Genomic DNA, 14,217 nt, shown 5'->3' on the forward strand with positions numbered 1-14,217 from the left:
TTCTTCTTTGCAGGACCTCTCAAGCTCCATCAGGTTGGATGGGGAGCGTCGGTGCACAGCCATTTTCAGATCTCTCCAGAGATGTTCAATCGGGTTCAAGTCTGGGCTCTGGCTGGGCCACTCAAAGACATTCACAGAGTTGTCCCGAAGACACTCTTTTGTTATTTTGGCTGTGTGCTTCGGGTCGTTGTCTTGTTGGAAGATGAACCTTCGCCCCAGTCTGAGGTCCAGAGTGCTCTGGAGCAGGTTTTCATCAAGGATGTCTTTGTACATTGCTGCATTCATCTTTCCCTCCATCCTGACTAGTCTCCCAGTTCCTGCCACTGAAAAACATCCCCACAGCATGATGCTGCCACCACCATGCTTCACTGTAGGGATGGTATTGGCCAGGTGATGAGCGGTGCCTGGTTTCCTCCTGACATGACGCTTGGCATTCAGGCCAAAGAGTTCAATCTTTGTTTCATCAGACCAGAGAATTTAGTTTCTCATGGTCTGACAGTCCTTCAGGTGCCTTTTGGTAAACTCCAGGTGGGCTGTCATGAGACTTTTACTGAGGAGTGACTTCCATCTGGCCACTCTACCATACAGGCCTGCTTGGTGGAGTGCTGCAGAGATGGTTGTCCTTCTGGAAGGTTCTCCTCTCTTCACAGAGCAACGTTGGAGCTCTGTCAGAGTGACCATCGGGTTCTTGGTCACCTCCCTGACTAAGGCCCTTCTCCCCCGATCATTCAGTTTAGCCTGGCGGCCAACTCTAGGAAGAGTCCTGGTGGTTCCAAACTTCTTCCATTTATGGATGATGGAGGCCACTGTGCTCATTGGGACCTTCAATGCTGCAGACATATTTCTGTACCCTTCCCCAGATCTGTGCCTCAATACAATCCTGTCTCGGAGATCTACAGACAATTCCTTGGACTTCATGGCTTGGTTTGTGCTCTGACATGCACTGTCAACTGTGGGACCTTATATAGATGGTGTGTGCCTTTCCAAATCATGTCCAATCAATTGAATTTAGCACAGGTGGACTCTAATCAAGTTGTAGAAACATCTCAAGGATGATCAGTGGAAGCAGGATGCACCTGAGCTCAATTTTGAGTGTCATGGCAAAGGCTGTGAATACTTATGTACATGTGATTTTTTTAGTTTTTTGTTTTTAATAGATTTGCAAAAATTTCAAAAAAAAAACTTTTTTTCACGTTATCATTATGAGGTATTGTGTGTAGAATTTTGAGGGGAAAAAAAATTGAATTTAATCTATTTTGGAGTAAGGCTGTAACATAACAAAATGTGGAAAAAGTGAAGCGCTGTGAATACTTTCCGGATGCACTGTATGTATATTACTATGTAGATGATATCCTGATTATAATTTCAACTCTTTTAAACTTCTTTTATCGTTTAATAAAGCCTTTTAAAAGATTAGGATGAAAAAATAAGGCAGACAGAACACAATGTGTGAAACGGGGTATGTGACCTTTTAACTCATTTGTTTTGATGTCGAATATTCTAAAAGGATGACTGTGATATTATGAGTTCCATCCTTCTCTTGTGATTTGCATTTCAACTAAAAGTAATCATAATTTGTAGATTTTTAAGAAAAGGATAATGCTTTGTATTGGTATGTGCAGTATGAGGGATCAATGAGTTTTACTTAAGGACGCAGCCTCAGATACTGTTAAGTCTGGTTATGTCAACACAGTTGAAATCTCTGGTGAACTGGAGAAGAGTTTTGTAGCCTGTTTTAACTTCGATGGACTTGCATTGAGTTCACACTGGTCTGCACCTCGCTTTGTGTGGATTTTAAAAGTAAGACATCTTTGTCTTTCCACATCCATTTAAAACACTCAACTAATTTTGACTTTCTGTGTAAATTCTATTTATATCTAATCCAAGATCTTCACTGTCAAAATGTAATCCCCTGAAAGAAATTTAAGGTCTGCTCTGACAACAAATTTCTGTTTGCATTTTCATTAAATCAAATTTGGGATCCTTCATTCATGACTTGCACTGCAGTGAAACTACATTTGTAATGCTCACTTCTGTTGTATTTTACTCTAAATATCCAATTTATGTGTCTTTTAAAATGATCTTGTATTTCTTATACATATATATTTGATATATATAATATATATATATATATATACATATATATATATATATATTGTCTTTATGTGTTTTGTCTCTTATGCAAAGCAGGTTAAATTGCCTTGTTGTTAAAAGAGAGCTGTACAAATATACTTGTGTTGTTGTTATTTTTCCTTCAAAATATTCACACTTACTGTGGTGTTTCAAAATATTTGAAAGTCTTCAGGATTATCCATGCAGTGCCAAACACTGTGCCCCAAGGGGACCCGGCTAATTCACCCGTGTTCTATGCAAAGTCAAGAACTGATGCCTTAGAGGAAAGTTAAAAAAAAAAACACACACAAGGACATCGCAGACTCACATTAAGCAAACTGTTTAGTTATTACTTATCTTCACAAGCACAATTTGAGAACAATTTAAACACACGATTCGTATGATTTCATGCCTTCCATCGAGTGATGTCTCTGGTATTTTATCCTGACCTACATATTCTGCACATTGGGGAAAAGTAGAACAGAAAAAAATCAGACAGCAGACAGCGGCAATGCAGAGAGGGGAAAAGAAATGAGCAGATAAAGTAAGACATGGAAGTCTCTGTACAGTGGAAAGAGGAGAAGTGCTGCTGTTGAGCCGTAGAAGTGTAGTATGAGGAGCACAGGATGTCATGAAATATGTAGGAAGGAAAAGCTTGGCACCAGAACACAAAGCTATTAAAGAACGCTCTGGAAAATGCAGTCAGCTGGAAATATAAATGTCCATTTCCTTATCATCCATAGATACACAGACACACAGCTGAAAGCACGCACACACTCACAGACATGGGACTCTTTCATTCAAGCATCTGCTGGTGAAAAGACACACTGTAATGCTTTCTGACGTGTACACACAGTTTAACACACTTTTGTGCTCTCAAAGACACGAGCGCATAAGTGTACATGCATGTGAGCACTAAACACAAAGAACCAGACACAGCCTCTTCCTCTCTCTCTGCTGCCTCCTTCTCTCTCAGTTCACTTAATGGTGTTTTGTAAATCATTAATTGGGTACATGAAGGACACCAGCGAGACAGTTAGTTTGACATGCAGCGAGTGTTTTCAGTCTTTTCGGGGTTAAACAACAGGGCAGAGGCAGCGGACAAGTTCTTCTGAAGGCGGTTACAGATGAGACCGGCGCTGCTCGGAGCTGCGTTCACTCACTGCACTCTCAACACTGCTCTCAACTCTCTGGGTTGTTCACAAGCTGGAGATGCTTTGGAGGAATTGTTGCAATGCTGAAGATGTAACATAACAGCATTTAACAGAATATAATGGTGTTCAGTTGGATTGTGACCTGGCATTTATATTCTGTTAAGCATTGCACAAACGTTTATACACTGCTCTGTTTTTTAAACATATGCTTTTTGATTATGAGTCATAATTTGGCAGATTAACAGGAATTTACTTTTACCTCTCTGGCAGCAGCTGCAGCTCAGGGCTGGCGGGCCCGAGGAGCCACAGAGGATCTAATTTGCTTATGAAAACAGAGGAAATTTATATTTTCCTTTGTTCAGGCAGGCCAGACACATTTCAGAGTTTGATCTCAAGTGAGAATATTTAAAGCATAAATTGACTGGATCCAATGATCAGATTTTAATCCCCCGTAATTTTCCAGGTGACTGGCTGGAGTTAACGTGGTGGTTTGTGTCTCTGTCATGTGCTTAAATTCATTACAAATCCCAGGCTTCATGTCTGGTCAGAAATGCTGATCTAGAGTTAATTTTGCCAGCTGCAACAGACGTGTTTTGGAGGGGTGTAATTACTCAATAATCAATGAAAGTACAGGACTAAAGCTACATCAGTCATTTTGAGATAAAGACAAGATTGTAAATTAGTGGTGGATCTCTTCTGTCCCTCATGCTCTAAATGCTGTTATATTTTAATTTCAGTTAAAAGCTCTGATTCCTGAATTTTTTTCCACACAACAAACATAGTTTGAAGTAAATCCTCGCTTTTCAATAAAACTTTGTATTTCCAATTTGTCCAGAATACATTTTGTTTTAGCTCGACATTGCAGTCACTTATTACCTGAGTGACTTTCTCTGCTGTCTGGGTGGAAACATCACATACACCTCTCTGAGCAGATGAGAAGCAAAGGCACACAAGTAAGCACATCCCTCTCTCTCCCACTCTCAGATTAATGACTGACTGCAAACAATACCCAAACACAGTTTCTGTCCTTGTCATTGATCCATCACCACCACGCCCATGGTGGTGGGATGAATCAAAGTTCATCCCAACTTCTCTCCATGTGAGTCACAACTTCACGTAAATGTGCCGTCATCACACAAACATAGCTCGGGATCACTATTGCTTTTTTTTTTTTTTTTTTCTCTCTTCTCTACATATCTCACAGGCAGCATGGAGCAAAGCAGCAACCTCTCCAGTAAATCACAGCAGCATGGAAACTATAGAACAATATACCATCAAGGGGTCTTTCTTGTAGCCTACAGAAATGACAATATGATCAGACTAATAGTAAACATCATGGAATTGTTACAGCCTTAAATTAAAAAATATTTTTAATTCACCTTCAGTGCCGTAAAAATGAAATAAATCCATCCACTGTGTCCACGTGATATTTGAAATAATCACAGAGCACAACGCGTGAGGTGGATAATGGATCTTTGCTCTACCTGAATGCTGCAGGAGATTTCGGAGTCGTCCAGTAACCGGATCGTGCAGAGGATCTCCTGGTCCAAGGAGCGGATGCTGGGACTGCGAAACCGGAGCATTTTCATCCTTGTGTCGGTTCTGTTTCAGCTCCTCATGTCAGCAGTGCCAGACAGACCAGACGCGCGCAGACACGTACACACACTGGAGGACTCACGCATACGCACCACATATGTGCCGGTTCTTGTCACCCCTTGAGACGCCCTTGGAGATGAATGGATGGATGGAAAGGTGGATGGATGAATAAGAGAATGGATGGATGCAACAGAGCGGCAGGGAGGAGAGCTTGAATCCGTCTCCTGCCTTCCCACTGATGGATCTACAGGACGGAGGAAGTCTCTCTCTCTCTCTCTCTCTCTCTCTCTCTCTCTCTCTCTACCCCACTTCTCTTTTTCAAATTTCAGCACAAACATTCACACTGCTGCATTTAAACGTCGTGGTATATGTCGCGGGGCTAGGGAATGTAACCCCCCCACCCCCACCCCACCCCCGCCCTGTGAAAGAGCCCATGTGCTTTTTTCTTTTCTTTTAAGATTTAAATGTAATAAATAATATGTGAGCTCTCTGGTTTATGATATATATATTATGAAATAATTTGGTTATAATCTTCCCAAATACATGGAACAGATGCTGAGGAAAATGAAATTGTGAATTTAAATTTCTTTTTTTCTATTTTGACAAATTACTATAAATAATTTCATAAAGTAACGTGAAAAAAAAATAACAACTGAGATTATTTTTGTTTCCCTCGATAATGACGTCAAAGACAATTTACGCAATCTGAACCTGTTACAGAACCGAACGCTTCCCCTTTAATTGGCAACGTAACTGACGTCCGTGGTGCGTCATGACGTACGTTTAGCAAAACAATCCGCGGCCATGGTCCAAGTCGCGGAAATCATGGGAATTTGTTTCTCTCGTATACATGAGAGGCAACTGATTTAGCAGGCAAATCGTGGTTCATTTTTTTCCCCCCTGTGAGATGACAGTGTTGTTTACGTAAAACTACAGCCATTATTTTTCTTAAATTTCCAAGATGTTTACATATAATAACTAATAAAATGTGCTTTGTGGCAGGCTGCACGCGTGCAGGGGTTTTCGCACTATTGTACGACCGCTTGAGTGACATCCGGATTCACCAGTTCATTATTACGGTAGGTTACATCAATAGACTACGAGAGAGAAAACAAAATGAAATCGGTGCGCACGAATTTACTAAATCAAGGATACGAGATGCTAAATGTGGTCACGAATGACTAAACGGTTCGCACGAAATAAGCATTTCTTCCCCACATTTTAAATCATTCATGCGCACGACGTGAGTTTCTCGACAAAACGACAGGCTTTCTCCTCTTAGTCAGGACTGCACTGCACCCTTCAACTGTCAGCTGACAAACTATAAAGTCGATAGCATCCTCGAAGTTAGTATACAGCCAACGATATCATTATTATTGCTGTCAACGTAGCCATCACAGCCAGTCTGACTAATCGATGACATATTTAGAGTCACCAAAAAAAAACAAAAAAACACTGCTGCGGTAGTATTGCTGCAGGAGCACTGCAGCACCAGCTGCAGAAATCGCTGGTTGGTACGCTGCTCCTTTAATACCAGGACGCACGACGTGTCCAAAGTAGATACCGGAGCTGGACTTGGTTAACGGAGTTGTTGTTAAAGCCACCACAGCCAGCCTGATTAATCAATGACAGATATGGATATGATCGGTATATATATATATTTTTTTTTTTTAAAAAACGCATTTGCAGCTGGATTGTAAATAAACTAGCGGCTGGCTTTCCTCAGTTTCATGCATATACTGTCATTTACGACGACCCGAAGATAATAGTGAGAAAACACCCCGACATCTTTGTCAAAAAATGTCAACGCAGCCAGAAAACGTCTTGTGCTACGATAATAGCAATCGTTTACGCACTCAGTGTATTTATACATGGTATAGTGTCTGTATAAGCCTTTTTGGTGACTCTAAATGTGTCATCAATAATTGGACTGGCTATTGGCGGCTTGGCTTCACAGCCAGTTTGACTTAACACAAGGGATGCCAAGCATTATTGTTAGTAAAAGGCAACAACGACGATATAGAAAGTTTGTGGATTATATCGTTTGCAATATACTCATTTTGAGGACGCTATCGATTTTTATAGATGCTCAACTGACACCTGAAGCAGGTGCAGTGCACTTCTTAGAGGAGAAAGCCAGGTGCGCCGTGCTGTTTCATAAAATTATCTCGTGCGCACGAATTAATTAAAACTTTAGCGTGATTGAATTGTGTTCTCTCTATGGCCACACCGGGAGTAATAGACTGGGCTACATCCAGTGGTGGAGTGCAACCACTTACTGAACCACTGAAATTTGAGTTGGGTACTTTCTTTTCATAGCCTCCTGCTTTTTTTTAATTTATTTTTTTACTTCTATCCATTTCTATTTAATATTGTTTTGTTTTTTTATGCACTTCCATTTATCTATTCATCTCCCAGATTCTCTACAAATGAAGATGCACACAAAACTTATGAGGAGTTTATATATAAAAAAAAAAAAAAAAAAAAAAAAAAAAACGTGTTCACCAGCCTTGTGAAGGTGCTTTTGGCATTTCTCACAATTTTCTAAATTTGTATAAACCAAACAATAATTTGGCCAGAAAACAATGATCAGATTAGAAAATAATGATTTGTACCAGTCCTACTAAAGATCTGTAATGTACATACAACGTCACAGTCCCACTTTTATGTTCATGCACAAGTGACAATAATCTAATGCTAGAATGAATAACTAACAGGTGCCTTCGCCACTGTTTACCGAACACTGGTACTATTTCTACATTTAGGCTATTTTTGTATTGGAAATGCTGACTTGTGTAAGATTTGTTGACCATTCAAACAGGTTTTTGACAACATTCATGAAAGGGTTTTCTTCCTCTTTTTTTTTTAATCCATTTCAGGACAGGAGGTGCCTTTAGGCATCTAGAGATCGACATACAGGATGATCTACATCATAATGGGAGTCTCGGGTTGTGGAAAGTATGTATGTTTGTTTATGTTTACTTAAAACAGCCTCAGAAAGTATCTCACATAAGAGGCACATTGACTGGGGTGCACTCAATCTATTTAAGTTTATTGAGTCCCATAAGGAAAAAAAACATGTAAATGCTTTGGAGAAAATAAATTAGTTATTCATTTACTTTAGTAACCAAGAGGTGGCAGTTCATCTACCATGAATGTCTTATTATATAATATGTTACTGCATACTGGTATACAGTCATTCAGGAAAACAGTAAACCAACCGCAGTATAGTTCTGTAAGAGATGTAATTTCACACCAAATCACTACAGAGGGGCTGCAAAAATGGGCCGTCACAATTTCCTAAAGCCCAGATAATGACCTCAGATAACAGCAAAATATTCAATTTATAGTTACATAACATAAAAAAAACCCAGCTAATCTTCATAACTGAGAGTGGAACTACTAAATGTAATGTTAGTCATTTTAATTTTTAATTTTTAAATATGATTTTCCTATTAAATTGTTGTCAATTGACAAATCACTTCAATTCGTGTTTAATTTGAGTTGTCAATGTCAATTACAGTACATCGTCTGGACAGCTTTTCTTTTTCTTTTGTGAAATTATTTTTCTGTGTCAATGCTGTCTGTTTGCTCCTTTTTTTTTTTTTAAATACAGAAGCTCTTTAGGATTGCTCCTATCTGAAAAGGTAATTATACCCAACTCGACTCAAAATCGTACTAAGATACAAAAACACACACACACACACACACACACAGCTCCATCATGTCTCTGCATGGTGGTATGCTCGATATTCACCGATACATGTGTGTTTACTCATCAGTTTGGCTGGCCTCTGCATGAAGGGGATGACTTCCACCCACAAGAAAACACTGAGAAGATGACTCGTGGTGAACCACTAACAGACCAGGTCAGCTCAAGAGTCTGTGTGTGTGTGTGTGTGTGTGTGTGTGTGTGTGTGTGTGTGTGTGTGTGTGTGTGTGTGTGTGTGTGTGTGTGTGTGTGTGTGTGCGAATCATCGATGGAGTTCACATTTCACTTCAGTCATGAGTGAAGTATTCTCTCAAACTTACAGCAACACAAAGCCCAACAAGTAGCTGGCAGAAGCTTAATTCAAGCACACAGAGCAGACAGGGGGAGTTTTTCATCACAGCCCACAGACCTAAAATTCATGAGTCATTTATTTTCTGTTTGTTCAATATTTATCTTTTCCCTGTCCATGTTGACTTTTAAAATAAAGGGAGACCTCACTATAATTGACTGGCTACCTGCCAAAGTTGAGTTTACAAGCCTACGGGCAGAGCAGCCAGCATTTGGCAGCAGTTTGCTGGTAGCGCTGTTTGGTGGCGGATGATAACCTCCCACTCAGAAAGTGTACTTTGAACGGCAGGGAGAAATACCACGGGACCTGCTCTGTCCAACGCTTTGGCATATTTAACAAAATAGTTGGCATTTTGAGAATTAAGTGAAGCAGAAATGTAAATACAGGATTACTGTCAGGCTGTATCTTTCGTATTAGATTTGGCAGGTTGAGGCTGCCGTAACCAAACAGGACATGGGAGTGCTCCAAAGCCTGGATATAAGAGAAAGTGATTCCTCTCAAAAATGGGACAACAGCTCAGCTGAAACCAAAATAGGACAGATTCTATTTCTGATTTCAGTGTAATCAAAGATTGCTGCGACGTCCGTCTTCCTGATCACTGTTTGATTCTCTTTTTCATTCTTTAAAAAAAAAAATCTTTGAGTCCATCCATTATCGTTATCCTGAACAGGGTCCCGAAGGGGCTAGAGCTTATCCCATTTTGCTTTGGGCAGAGGCATAGTTCACCCTGGACAGGTTGCCAGTCTATCACAGGGCCAACACAGAGACAGACAGAAACAAAGACCAGTCACGCTCTCATTCAAACCTAAGGGCAATTTTCAGAACCACCAATTAACCTGACATGCATGTGTTTGGACGATGGGAGGAAGCCGGAGCACCCAAAGAGAACCCACGCAGGCACAGCGAGAACCATGCAAACTCCACACAGGGATCCGACCCAGAACCTCCTTGCGGCAGTGCTAACCACTGCACCATCTTTGAGTCCCTCAAAGAGTAATTGTAAGCAATATGAGCCCTGATAGCCCCATCGTAAACACAGTTTCTGCTGCACTATGGTCACTGCGAAGAGTTAGTTTTGTACGTTACATTCATTTTACCTTTTTTTTCAGTGTTTTCTGTAGTAACATTTCTACATAGGAAGAATATATGTGTGTTTCTTTTATGAAAAAAGCCTCAGTTTGTTAATGCAGTCTGCCTTCGCCACAGCATTCCAAGGTGCAGTCTAACTAACCATCACTGTAACCCTCTAATATCTCTTAAGAATGAAATAAACAATTTTAATTAATGCCATTTATAACAAAAATATGTCCACTTTTTTAATGTTGTTTATCTCTTCAGGACAGAGTGTCTTGGCTTCTCAAACTACATGAAGTCATTCAGAGGTGAGAATAAACACACACATACAGTCATGTTTCCATCACTTCAGAGGACATTACATTGACTAATTAACTGATTATTTCCTGGAGACTTAACCCCACCTGAAACCAAGTCATCAAACTAAAATGTAATAATTTACATTATGAGGACTTGCTTTTTGTCCCCAGAAGGGAGGCAGGTCCCCACAACTTGGAGCCCAAAATACACAACATGCATTCATGCAATTCATATCACTTCATCCTGGTTGAATTGCTTATTAAGTATTAATCACAGTGAGGTGAAACACACATTCATTGAAACTTCACGACTTGACTTTTCCAACGATGTTAGTTCCATCAAATTTGTAAAAATTTCAATCGTAGTAATTACAACTTGCATATAGACCTGTGTTTGTCTCCACACCAATTCATGAAGTCATCGTTGCATAAATGTGGAACACAAGTCACAATAAGGACCAGAATTGGACCTTTGTAATGCTGCTAGTTACATATTTGTGCCTACTAAGGTAATTGCTTAATGAAGACAGATCGGACATCTACAAAATAATATCTTCACTAGTTTCTTCACCTATTTTCACGCTCCTGTTTCTCAGTTGAATGAGTCACAAAATCCTAATCGCTTCACAATGCACCGCAAAATAAAAAGCAGAACTTACCCTCTCTGATGATACTCATTGTTTCTCTGTCGACAAATCGTTGTCGATGAATCCAGTTTGAAATCCCAGCCAACTTCTGCATTGTCTTCAACAATCATGACGTTACATTACAATTTGTCTGGAAACACAAAATAACGTTTTAGCCTCTCAAAGCAGATTCATTCAGAAGTTGTGGTCAAAAGACGTGTGTGTGTAAGTGAATAAAACAAGGAAATGTATCTCTGCACATGTTGTTGTCATAGTCATAGCGTCCTACCCCCGTGGTTCACACAATAATGAAAAGATATCGATGACACTATACTTAAAGGAGTGTGCATAAGAGTCACATGACATCTGCCATGAAGATGAAGCAGTCCTCATGAATGTTAATTCAGAGTTGACATGGTTTGAGACATCTTTGTTATGACAACAACCAAGAGAACATAACCTCATCATAAACATGTAACCCGAACCCCAAACTTGAGCCGCAGGACAAGGAACTTATTAATGACCCTTTATAAATAATCAGGGTGAGGGTTGTGTTTTCATAACAAAGACATTCAAACAATGTCAATTTACATTATGACGGTGTCATGTCAGTCTTACGCACACCCATTCAAGTGAAGTGTTGTAGAGAAATCTTTACAGCAAGCATTTTATGGTGGGATACATGTGGAAAAAAAACAACTGTTTCTACAATGCATTTTTTTTCTCCCTAATATAAACTACTAATGTACAAATTCTGCAAGTGTTATCATATTAAATTAAAGAAGATCTAGAAAGCCTGGACTGTTCTGACAACAGATACAGCATGTGTGGCTAGCCCTTATAGTGATCAACATAAGAGCTTAAAAGCTCAAGGTTCATCAGGTTAACTAACACACAATGTTTATTACACACAGACACCTTCAATATAACACAACATTTTCTGAGGACAGAAAGGAGAAGATGATGGGTTTAGAGAGTAAGACGGAGCTGAAAAGCAGAGCAGCGAGGTAAGAATATGCAGGCGTGAAATTGTCGAAAAAGATCAAAAATATCACAGATGGTTTTGAAAATTGAGATGAAAACCAGAGAGCGAGGAAAGGGAGAGTAAAGACAGATTAAGTGAGTGAGAGTGTGGAGAAGAGGTGAGGGAGAAGGGAAAAGTGTGCCATCTTTTTCTTAAAACGTCTGTGGCAAACATCAAAGACTTCCTTTCCTTAACTCTTTCACACTCCATCACATTTATTTGTCTCTGTCTGCTTAGCCTTACATAGCTCTTGTTCTCTTCACCTCCTTTGCTGTTTGTGACCGAAGTTTACTTTCAAAGTTTGTTTCTCGACTGTTTTTTTTTTTTTTTTAAACATTTTATTGTTATCCACACAGCATTTCAGTGTGCAGTTCAGTAGTTATTCTTGTCCTCACTCACTATGTGCATATGTGTTTGTCTTCGCATCGCAGAGAAAGACGTTCCGGCTCTGATGCTCTTGTGGTGTGCTCTTCACTGAAGCGTCACTACAGACAGATCCTCCTCTACGGCTCCAAAGCCCTAGCTTCCTCTTCCAGCCCGGACCAAGAGATCTCACCTCCTTCTTCTCCTGATGTCTTTTTTCTCTTCTTGCATGGTGACTACGATGTCATTCATCAGAGGTTGGCGGCCCGGAGGGGACATTACATGAAAGCGGACATGCTGCGCTCCCAGTTTGATATTTTAGAGCCACCTTTAAAAGAGGAGAACGGGTTTACGGTGGACGTCGGGAGGAGCATCACTGATGTGGCTACGGAGGTCGAAAAGCACATTATCAGTCTCAAGTCATCATCAGTGATGCGGTAACTGCTGCAGCCGACCAAAAGAGATCACCATGTTTTCAGCCGTACAAGTAGCTCGTTGTCCAAAATCAAATAACTTCTGGTTGGATTGCTGTTCAATTATATACCAGCATTCATGGTGCCCACAGCTCCTTCTAACCGTAATGATCCTGACTTTTCCTGTTGCTCCTCCAAGAAGTCGACTTCTATCCAGCGTGACATGTCTTGGAGTGATAACTGTGAATTTTGCTTAAGATATTTAAAGTCCTACAGAATCAAGTCTTTGTGTTATTCTCTAGTCATTCAGCAAGTCAATTTTTTTTTCACTTATTTAGAAATATCTCAGTGGAGTGGACGGTGTCCTGTGAGATCAACTTTGTGGGTTTTTATACAAATGTCTTGAAAACGAATGAATAGATTGCTCTAAACGTTGGTATAGACATTCAGGGCCTGTAGAGAATGAACTATAATCATTTTAATAATCCCCTGAATGTAGTGCCATTTTCAGGTTAACATTTTGATTTGTCAAATACTTTAGTGTACAATCAGAAACTAACAAACCGATTCCCATCATCCTCAGCTGTATGTTTTGTTTAATACTAATAAGGAATTATTAGCATCTTAACAAGCTAAACTAAGAGGATGAACATGGTCAACATCAGCGTGATAGCGCTGTCACTGTGAGTGTGGTAACACTTAACTAATGCACCAACGTGTCCGAGTAAACCCTCATAGAGCTACCGCCTTGTGGGCCTTTAATCTTGTAATGGTCCACAGTTAACACCCACAGAGGTCTATATCTAGTTTGGGTCTCAGTGAAGTTGACAAATAAGTCATTGTTTCAGCTGTCATGCAAAACCACAGAGAAGCTGTAGCAGCGGCGGGAGTTTGGGTTTGATCTCCTTGTTAGTGCTTCAGTAGGGAATGAAGTGCAGAATCCTGTTTGATCCTTTGGTGCATTTGTGAGAACGAAAACAGATAGTTCTTGCAAACATTTTAAACCAATGTCTAAGTGTCATTCCAGTAAATGTAGTGTCAAAATTGCAAAGGGTTTTAATTAGGACCAAAAGCTTTCTTTTTTTTTTTTGGTGAAAGTGATATTACCCCTCAGTAGTATGCAATAAATAAAAGGTTTAGATGCTCACACAAGCAGTAAAAGAGAGTGTGGACGTTAGCTGAGGAGCGTGCCAGTATTTTAAAGGTTTGCACTGTGAGGATTGAATGTTTAGTAATGTAGAGGAATACATTGAAGCTTCCATTCTCGATTTGGCCGGCCTATTGTCCAAAACTATAAATACAATTTTAAAAAAAAGATACCCGGAGTTTGATCACACAAGCAATACCAGCAATGAAACCTTACATTTATGAAACTGGAATTTGGGAAATGCATCTTTTTTTTTTTTTTAATGTCAAACATGAATGATTATAAAGGTTGTTGCTGATTCATTTCAGGTCCATGGAATATAACATTTCTTCTTAATCTCTAAAAAGT

At 39.8% G+C, this 14,217-nt stretch overlaps 2 protein-coding genes across 8 annotated transcripts in view; one reads left to right on the forward strand and one right to left on the reverse strand.

The window, feature by feature from the left end:
- The window catches only part of frmd3 (FERM domain containing 3), a 58,822-nt gene extending 53,581 nt beyond the window's left edge, over positions 1-5,241 (reverse strand). For all 5 annotated transcript variants that reach the window (XM_069138445.1, XM_069138442.1, XM_069138444.1 and 2 more), the window contains exon 1: positions 4,751-5,241. In XM_069138445.1, the coding sequence (XP_068994546.1) occupies positions 4,751-4,855 (105 nt within the window). In that variant the 5' untranslated portion in view covers positions 4,856-5,241. The remainder of the gene's footprint in view (positions 1-4,750) is intronic.
- A 429-nt stretch (positions 5,242-5,670) lies between these two features.
- Positions 5,671-14,180, forward strand: LOC138191563 (probable gluconokinase). Of its 3 annotated transcripts, none has more exons than XM_069138450.1 (7): positions 5,671-5,786; positions 5,865-5,941; positions 7,742-7,820; positions 8,479-8,509; positions 8,645-8,731; positions 10,262-10,305; positions 12,378-14,180. In XM_069138450.1, the coding sequence occupies exons 3-7, from the start codon at positions 7,783-7,785 to the stop codon at positions 12,748-12,750; spliced, it is 573 nt and encodes a 190-aa protein (XP_068994551.1). In that variant the 5' UTR covers positions 5,671-5,786; positions 5,865-5,941; positions 7,742-7,782; the 3' UTR covers positions 12,751-14,180. The 3 variants fall into 3 exon arrangements, with proteins under 3 accessions (XP_068994551.1, XP_068994550.1, XP_068994554.1); XM_069138449.1 differs by having other exon boundaries at positions 5,671-5,764; XM_069138453.1 differs by having other exon boundaries at positions 5,671-5,764; positions 7,747-7,820.
- The last annotated feature ends 37 nt before the right edge of the window (positions 14,181-14,217 follow it).

The sequence above is a fragment of the Embiotoca jacksoni genome, unplaced genomic scaffold (assembly GCF_022577435.1).
Source record: "Embiotoca jacksoni isolate LCO1_2020_lvr unplaced genomic scaffold, fEmbJac1.0.p SCAF_8, whole genome shotgun sequence".
Lineage (NCBI taxonomy): Eukaryota > Metazoa > Chordata > Actinopteri > Embiotocidae > Embiotoca > Embiotoca jacksoni.

Coding starts and splice junctions, on each gene's coding strand:
- LOC138191563 (XM_069138450.1), top strand. CDS start 7,783: ATGATCTACATCATAATGGGAGTCTCGGGTTGTGGAAA. Junction 7,821..8,478: donor GGAGTCTCGGGTTGTGGAAA/GTATGTATGTTT, acceptor TTTTAAATACAG/AAGCTCTTTAGGATTGCTCC. Junction 8,732..10,261: donor GTGAACCACTAACAGACCAG/GTCAGCTCAAGA, acceptor TTATCTCTTCAG/GACAGAGTGTCTTGGCTTCT.